The sequence below is a fragment of the Eucalyptus grandis genome, chromosome 4, assembly GCF_016545825.1.
Source record: "Eucalyptus grandis isolate ANBG69807.140 chromosome 4, ASM1654582v1, whole genome shotgun sequence".
In the NCBI taxonomy this organism is placed as follows: domain Eukaryota; kingdom Viridiplantae; phylum Streptophyta; class Magnoliopsida; order Myrtales; family Myrtaceae; genus Eucalyptus; species Eucalyptus grandis.
The window spans coordinates 17,064,420-17,073,063 of record NC_052615.1 but is presented as its reverse complement, the minus strand read 5'-3'; the positions used below and the strand labels follow the sequence as shown (position 1 = coordinate 17,073,063).

At 39.0% G+C, this 8,644-nt stretch overlaps 1 protein-coding gene across 1 annotated transcript; it reads left to right on the top strand.

Moving 5' to 3' along the window:
- The first annotated feature begins 679 nt into the window (after positions 1-679).
- On the top strand, positions 680-7,051 carry LOC104442912 (protein DETOXIFICATION 40). Its single transcript, XM_018872094.2, has 7 exons — positions 680-1,197; positions 2,230-2,485; positions 3,870-3,926; positions 4,285-4,523; positions 6,019-6,137; positions 6,256-6,342; positions 6,863-7,051. Exons 1-7 carry the CDS (start codon positions 828-830, stop codon positions 6,926-6,928), a joined length of 1,194 nt encoding a protein of 397 aa, XP_018727639.1. The 5' UTR covers positions 680-827; the 3' UTR covers positions 6,929-7,051.
- The last annotated feature ends 1,593 nt before the right edge of the window (positions 7,052-8,644 follow it).

Genomic DNA, 8,644 nt, shown 5'->3' with positions numbered 1-8,644 from the left:
GTTTTGCTGTGTTAGATATTATTGCTGACGTGGAAATGCCACGTTGGATGACTATAGAATGAGGATTAACAGAGGGCCAGATTTGGGACACAAGTGAAAGTTTGTGCTTTTTTTTTAGACAAAATAAAGTTCAGGTCAGATTTAGGACAACACCTAAAGTTCTTGCTTTTTTTTTAGACAAAATAAACTCCGGGCCAGATTTGGGATAACACCTAAAGTTCGTACTTTTTTTTTAGAGAAAATAAAGTTTGGGCCAAATTTGGGATGACATCTAAAGTTTGTGTTTTTTTATGGAATTGGCCCAACTTTTCGAGCCACTTACTTTCATGCCAATAGCTAAATCAATTTCTACAAATAAGTACTTTGAATTTTCCAATGTAACAATGACTTTTAACCTAACATTCATTTCATTTCCAAAATGCTAATGTAAAAACTTTGATTTTCTTATTTTAATTATGATGTCCTATAGGAGTTTCAATACATCGAGATAGAGTTTGAAACTTTATTTTTTCCATTAATAACTCATCTTCTTCCTAAGCAGGTGAAGCGTTCATCTCCAACATTTGGAATTTCTTTTTCTTCTTTTGTCAAAGAAGAAAAAATTATCTTCTTGTTTCCCAAAACACTACTTCATTACTAGTTACTCACTTGCTATAGCAATTGTTAAAACCCTCTTTGACATTTTTCGTCTCCTAGGTTGGAAAGTTCATTGGCTCAATGCAATAAAGCTCCTTTATCCTTGGACTTTGTAATGTCCCTTAACATTCTCAATTTTATTGATGAATCGAGATAACCTAGCATTGGTCTTTTTTCTGTAACAGCTAGGGATGGGAAGTGCCGTGGAGACACTATGTGGCCAAGCTTACGGGTCAAGCCGATACGATATGATGGGCATTTACATGCAAAGAGCGATGGTCGTGCTCACCGCCACTGGAATCCCGCTCACCATCATTTTCGTTCTGTCAAAGCCCATATTGCTCCTGCTCGGAGAATCGACAGAAGTGGCGTCTGCGGCGGCAGTATACGTGTACGGCCTCATCCCGCAGATATTCGGCTACGCCTTGAACTTCCCCATACAAAAGTTCCTCCAGGCACAAAGCATAGTCCGGCCCAGCGCCTACATTTCGGCGGCCACGCTCTGTGTTCACATCTTGCTAAGTTGGCTAGCTGTGTACAAGTTGGGTCTAGGGTTGATAGGTGAGTTTCGAGAGAGAGAGAGTGCAGGAAATTCTCTTTAGAGTTGGATGCTTCGTGAGAAGTGGATGGATTCCCACGAGATATGACGTTCACGATGATATCCATAGTCCCTACAGGAGTAATTTGAACGAGTTATTACTTTGGCGCTACGTAGATATACTTGGTCCTGGAATATCGTGTAGCATTGGCTGTGTTAAAAAAAATTGGATGTGAACGTGCGGAAGCATGGTTTTGGTATTAGTTATAGTTTTTTGTTAGTGATGTTGTGTGCAAGTGTATGATATAGTTTGTAGATGACAGACAAGGGGGAGATAGGACAGTTTAAGGGATAAATATAAATTTGTATGAGACAAGGATAGTTTCACTAGTTTACGAAAATAATTTTACAATAGTTGAAGAAAGTGTTGGTGGAGGAGTTACGGCCTTTTTATAGGCATTTCCACCGACTAAGTACAACCGCCTTAGAGGATTCTAGACTTCTCTTGAATGCTGTCCTTTTCTTCTTTCTTCCTCTAGAGATTTGTACATTTGTGCTTCTACACTTTTCTTTGCCGCTTAAGCTAGATTTTCTTTTTTAAGGATTTTTCTTGACTTTTCTAGCTAATATCAATCTTGAAGTTTCTATAAAGTTTTAGATAAAATGGATTACAATTTCCAACGGCCATAGCGTCTAGCGGCACTCATGCACGTACTTCTTGGATGGTTCTCATCAGTCCAAGATGACCATCACATGACTCTTGAAAGTACCCAGTACTTACTCCAGCCAATAGTGCCAAAACCTCTCTTTCAATTATGCCCGGAGTCGTTTGTTTGGTCGTGGTAGATCCATTCCGTGATGATCCGGAAGTTTTGAAAGGCCATTGTTGAAGTCGCCGGTGGTAGATACTCCATAGACGTCCATAGAACATGATCATTTCCTCCAAACCGTGACAAATTTTTCAAGCAAAACCAACTTAGAAAAACCTTTGCTTCTAGCTTTTTCCTATGCTTATTACAAATACTCAAGGGTGATTGTGAGATTATCTGTGATAGGTGCATCACTGGTACTGAGCTTGTCATGGTGGATAATAGTAGGGGCCCAGTTCATTTACATAGTAACGAGCCGCCAGTGCAAGCAGACATGGACGGGGTTCAGCTGGCAAGCCTTTTCGGGGCTGTGGGACTTCCTCAAGCTCTCGGCTGCATCCGCCGTGATGCTGTGCCTCGAGGTTTGGTACTTCCAGATCTTGGTGTTGATCGCCGGGTTGCTTCCCGACCCCGAGCTCGCCCTTGACTCTTTGGCTGTTTGGTGAGTGTGCTTATCATGCTTTGTCCCCTCGCAGATGTGACAGACAGAGTCGAGCATACCTAAAAGACCTTAAAAGATCTTTGTCTCAAATATTTCAGTCCTTCGTATGCATATCGTGTGAAATTATGGATAATAAATTGTATAATGCAATCATATCCGTATGTTATTCATGTATTTCACCTCATTACCAAAATGTTTCAACATGATCGAATAATGTGCTCTTTCGTCGAAAAACAGATGTAAAATGTTTTGAGTATCATTAGTTTTACCTTAGAAAGTTCTAATGAGCTCGGGTGTCTCGAAGTCTCTCGTAATGTGTGAAGAACTATCATTTCTATGTGAAATCAAATTTTATGCTCTAGTGTTGAGATTAGGTGACAACTCATGCATGAGAAGAATGGAAGTGCGATTCATGTTTTTTAAATGCAAAACTCTTTGCGTAGACAATCTGCCATCTTGTTACTTTTGGTATGGCAGATCTTGGCTTGTAGGAATCGGGTGTCTTGGTCATGGGTTGTGATGTCAGTAAGATTAGTTTCTTGTCAAACACCATGTTTAGCTTTGGTCTTTTGTGGAAGAGAATTTGTCCACGACTTGTCCTGGACCCCTAGCATGTCAAGTAGGTTTGGACAAACGCTTCCCAACTGTATATCAGCAATTTAGATAAAGTGGGTGGGTGGCAACAAGGGCAAACGTACAAATAGATAGCTGCGTCGAGTAGACATGTATACTATCATATACACTGTATATGAGAGATGAAGTTTATAGAATATATAATAAAAATAAAGAAGCTAAAAGATTGCCGACGGAATATAAGACAGTAGGAATAATGACCACCAACTTTGTTCCCCGTGTATGAGAACTTATTCCAATTTTTTCTTCCTAGAATATATTCATCTAACTATGATGGATAAGGCAATGTGGGTTCCATTAGTAGCTCTCTGTTTCTTAGTGGCAAGAGATCAGAGAAAAGGATATTAGCTTTAATTTCTGCTGTTCAATTGTCTTTTACCTTTTTATCTCAGCTAAAAGCCTTTCTTCAACCTCATAATTGATGCCAGAATAAAGCATCAGCATGTCAACTTGTTAGTTGAAAGCTTTGCTTATCCCTCATTTCAATCTCTAACCGAAAAGCATCAGAGAAATTAACTTTTGACGGTATGAGAAACTGATAATTGTGCATAGCTTTTTCTGTGACCAAGAACTTAAGGATGACAGCACTTTGATTGATGCTTGCTTTTCGAGCTATTTTCTTGCCTATTCTATGCTTTTCCTTTCCGATTAAGTGAAATGGACAAAATGATTCACTAAATGAAATCATGTAGATCATTTTTTGCTTTGAGATGTAAAAGTTAATGGAAAGCATGGTTTTTCGGTTGTGCAGCATGGCAATACAAGCACTGTTGTTCATGGTCTCCGTGGGGTTTAATGCTGCTGCAAGGTACCTTTTTTTGTGGCATGATTTTTATAGAATACATGACCGGGGTAAATTTCGATTACACAGGCTAGTTTGCACAAAATATGTGTATTTTGAAAGCAAAATCAGTCAAATGTACGCACATTGTAGACTAATATCTACAGACGAAATGTTACAAAGTCATAGTCCATCCATCAAAATGCACATTACTCTTCCAATAGTACAATGAGCTATTCAATCATTTTGAAAAGTAGATATATACTTACAGCTCCATCTTTACCCAAAAAAAGAAAAGAGAGAAAAATCAAAGGTCCAGTTAATTATAAAGTTGTGGTACTTGATTATTCGAGGTTAACTAATCATGTGTATCATGTAAGAGCAGCGTGAGGGTGGGAAATGAACTAGGGGCGGGGCATCCAAAGTCAGCAGCATTCTCAGTGGTGATTGTGAACTTGGTCTCCTTCATAATTGCTGTGATTGAAGCGATTATAGTGATGGCACTGAGAAATGTAATCAGCTATGTATTCACAGAAGGTGAGACAGTGGCCAATGCCGTCTCTGAACTCTGCCCATACTTGGCAGTCACTCTCATCCTCAATGGTGTCCAGCCTGTTTTATCCGGTAAGCTAAATTTTTTTAAGACTCCAATACACTTCTAGTGTTTCACTCTCATATGGAATCGCTTCACAATACAAGCGGATGATTCTGGTATCTGATAAGAAAAATTAGGGAAGCGTGCTTCTGAGTTCAATCTCTCGATTTGGATCGGCGACACATGATGCAGACCATGGTTGAAACTGCATCCTAGTCATCCTCATGCATCTGCCGCCGTAAAGCTGATGCTCTTTTTCTCTAAAAGTGAAAGTAGGTGTCACCAGTCATTTCTTTAATTGATTCTCACAGCCCAAGGAACTCGTTCAGATGGGCTTGCTTGTATTGTCTCGAGCAAGAAGAGCTAAAGTGACCCTGACCCTGACCCTGACCCTGACACATTAAAATGGCCAGTCTGAGCTAAGGTGGTTATAGAATAAATGGCCTGCTCTGAGCTGGTACAGATCATACATCTGATACACCTTCATCATCCTGTCAAATTAGAAAGCTTCAACCAACAAAATATCCAAGCTTCAATCATGCCTATCCAACGCAAGATCAATGTCTTTTACTAGTACCAGCTCAAAACCAGGAGAGGAAATAGTTAGGGGTGAGTATCGGTCTAGGGTCAACCTTGGACCCACCCTGGACTAGCCCAACCATGGCGATCCTAGTCCAGTTCCCACGGGGATTGGGTCGGTCCTCGGTCTTAGGATCTCTGGACCAACACTGTGCAAGTTAATCTTCAATTCTAGGAGTTTAAGGTCGGTCTAACCCGGATCAACCATAACTGTATATAATATATATACTATATAAAATATTATTTATCTAATATATTAGTTATAATTTTTTTTTTTATCCACGACCATATTTACAAACGAAGAAAATGTCTCTCTGAGGAGTTCTCATGGCATAAATAGCTCCTTATGGTATCCTCCTCTAGTATTTATTCTCTTATGTCTTATTTGTCATCTTAGTCTTCAACTTACCAAATTTGAAAGAAACAACTTCTTCGTTCGCCATTCGACACTCACCTCCCTCGCTACCGGTTGCTTGCATCGCTCAACACTCGACAATCACCCCCACTAACTGCTCAACACTCACCCCACTCGATGCTCACACCTCTTTGTTGACCTCGTTCGTCACCGAACTTATTGGGTTAGTCCAATCCTCGGTCACCGTTTTAGGAAGTGCAAAAAATGAAACAAAAAAAATTATCAGTTGATCCTAGGTTGACCTTGGAACTGGACCAAACCCATTGGATTGGTCCGATCCTCGGTCCTAGATTTAATAGAATCAATTCTTGGTCCCAAAAATTGAGAACCAACACTATGTGGGTTGGTCCTATGGTTAGGAGATGGACCGGCCCAACCCGAACCATACGTACCCCCAGAAATAGTAGTACATTGGAAACTTTGAATGTGGAAAGTGTGAACCATAAAATTCATGTCTGTCATTTTCCTTTTCTGTCAAAAGTCATATGTTCATGCGTCCGTTACCTAACATTTGGAATTTCGAATCAAAGGGGTCGCCGTGGGATGTGGGTGGCAAGCCTTCGTGGCCTACGTTAACGTGGGATGTTATTACGTGGTTGGAATTCCAATTGGTTGCATCCTTGGATTTAAGTTCGACCTAGGTGCCAAGGTGAAATCCTCTCACCATTAAACATCGTTTTATATACGTTCGATTTGCTTTGTTTAAGCAGTTGAAGAGCTACCGAGATCGAACGCCCGATCATTGTGATTTCTGATTTTGGTTGCAGGGAATATGGTCGGGTATGATAGGTGGTACGGCCCTCCAGACTCTGATTTTAATTTGGGTCACATACCGCGCAGACTGGAACAAAGAGGTAAACTCTAATGCAAATTTACTATCTTTTTCATCAAATCAGCATTTAGTGATCGTATAGCTTTTAGCGTTGTCGCTTTGAATGACATGGCCGTGATGTCATTTGAACTATTAGTCTACCAATACGAACGATTTACCAAAACGCCTGAATCACTGCTCAAATGGGAAGTCACGCTGCGTGATCTTTTGTCTGCAGGCTTCACAGTAGCGTCACAGTTCATCGTCCAACTTGAGATCACTTCTTAAATCTAGATTAAAATGAATTTTTCAGGCAAAAATGTCAGCAAAAATTCATTTTGGAGTTAACATCAATAGCGGGCCATTTCATTTATGCATGTCCTTCACTAGGCTCTTGACCCACTGGGCTTGAGCTCATCTGACTTTCATCCACTTGACTGTTCAGTGAGACAGCTACATAGTTAAAAAGACATGTTTACATGCATAATTGTCTTACCAGCCAGCAAGCGACTCAAATGAATACGCCTAAATAGAGGGCTTTGGTTGTTTGTTTCATGTTTCAGGTGGAGAAAGCTAAAGGACGTTTGGACAAATGGGAAGACAAGAAAAAGCCCCTCCTGAAGAGCTAATCCTCTAATTTAGTCAACTCGGTTAGTGTCGCTATGAAGGCCAAGCCAACTTATTTCGAGGGCATCTAACTTTTTTGTTCAGCCAATAACCTGCACGCACTGTTAGCCCAATGGCAATGAACCATTCAACATATAAATGCCTGACGAACAATAACCGTGACGAGTCGGTCATTGCCCACGATGTCATTGTCTTTCTTGAAACAGAAAATGCAGAGGTATCGGGATTCAACTGGAATGCAATTGCATATCCCAATTTGGTTTCTAAGTGGATAAACAGATTCTAAAACTTGGCTGCAACTAATGATCAGTCATCTTCCCTGTTGATTGTTGCAACTAGCTGATATGTGACGTTAGTCAAAAGGCCGCAAATCGTGTATGTTACAGATGACTGAAAAAGAAGGCAAGATTCACATAAACTTTAAACTTCTAGGCCACGGAGGATCAGTTCATAGCAGCATACCTGCCAAAACATGACATGCATTTGATAGCAGGTTGGTGCTATGAGGAGTGACAATTAGGACGTATCGAGCTCACGCTACGCCGCTAAACGGGTTCTAATTATGTCCTCGATGGGTTAAACAACATTGTCATCAGATCATAGTCATTAAAAATCCGGTGTTTATGCATCATTGTGTTTGCTACTGGACGCGTTCATGGGCCTAGGAATCAAATGAACCCAGCAATATTCGCACAAGAGTCAGTAAGGTCTTTTGCTATTGGACCCGGTCCAAGCACAAGAAAAATGTCAACCGGTGTGGGTTTAAGCAATGTTAGCTCTCGATATGCTGCCATCTTCTAATAAATTAGGCTACGTTTGGTCGTCCGAATTTCTAATCGGGATAGGATTGGATAGGATAGGATATGAAGTCCTGGGATTTTTTTATATCCCGTCCAGTGTTTGGTGAATCACAGTATTAAAGTCGGATATGTTCACATCATGTACATTTTTATTTTTTTATATAAACGGCATATCATTATAAATGAACCTAAATGTTCATAAATGAATATGGTGAAAATATCTCGTAACACTATTCCTTAATTTATTTATATTTATTATTTATTTTATTTTTCCTATTTTTTTAATATTATTTTCATTATTATTTCTTTTTCCCTTTCATCATTCTTTAATAAAAATTTATCAAATAGTAAACTGTACTAACATATTTAAAATACAAAAATACCTAAAATATATAATAAATATAAATATTTAATTTATAGATTGAATGTTTATTATAAAATAGAATTAAAATAAGATTAATTAAAAATAAATTTTTATTTTTTATTTTTATTTTCTTAAATTAGAATTCAAATATTATTTATATTGAAATATAATTTCAATTTTGTTAATTTAATAAATTTGTTATTCAAGAAAAATAACTTTCCTATTATGGACGTTAGAAATCATATCCACATTTATCCCACCTCCCCCATGATAATTTTTATCCCGTCCTATATCCCCCCTTATATCCGACTTTATCATATCCCGAGTGAGCACCAAACGTAGGATATGATAAATTATATCATATCCCGAATTTTATCCCGACTGCCAAACGTAACCTTATAGGATACGATTTTTGAGACCAAGCAGAAATAGAAAATGACTTTGAGTTGTGCTATTGGGCTTAGACTAATATAGAAACCATCAGCACAAGCAATCCCGTGTATATATTGCAGATCTTGTTGCAGAACATGCATAAGTCGGTACACCCCCATGTT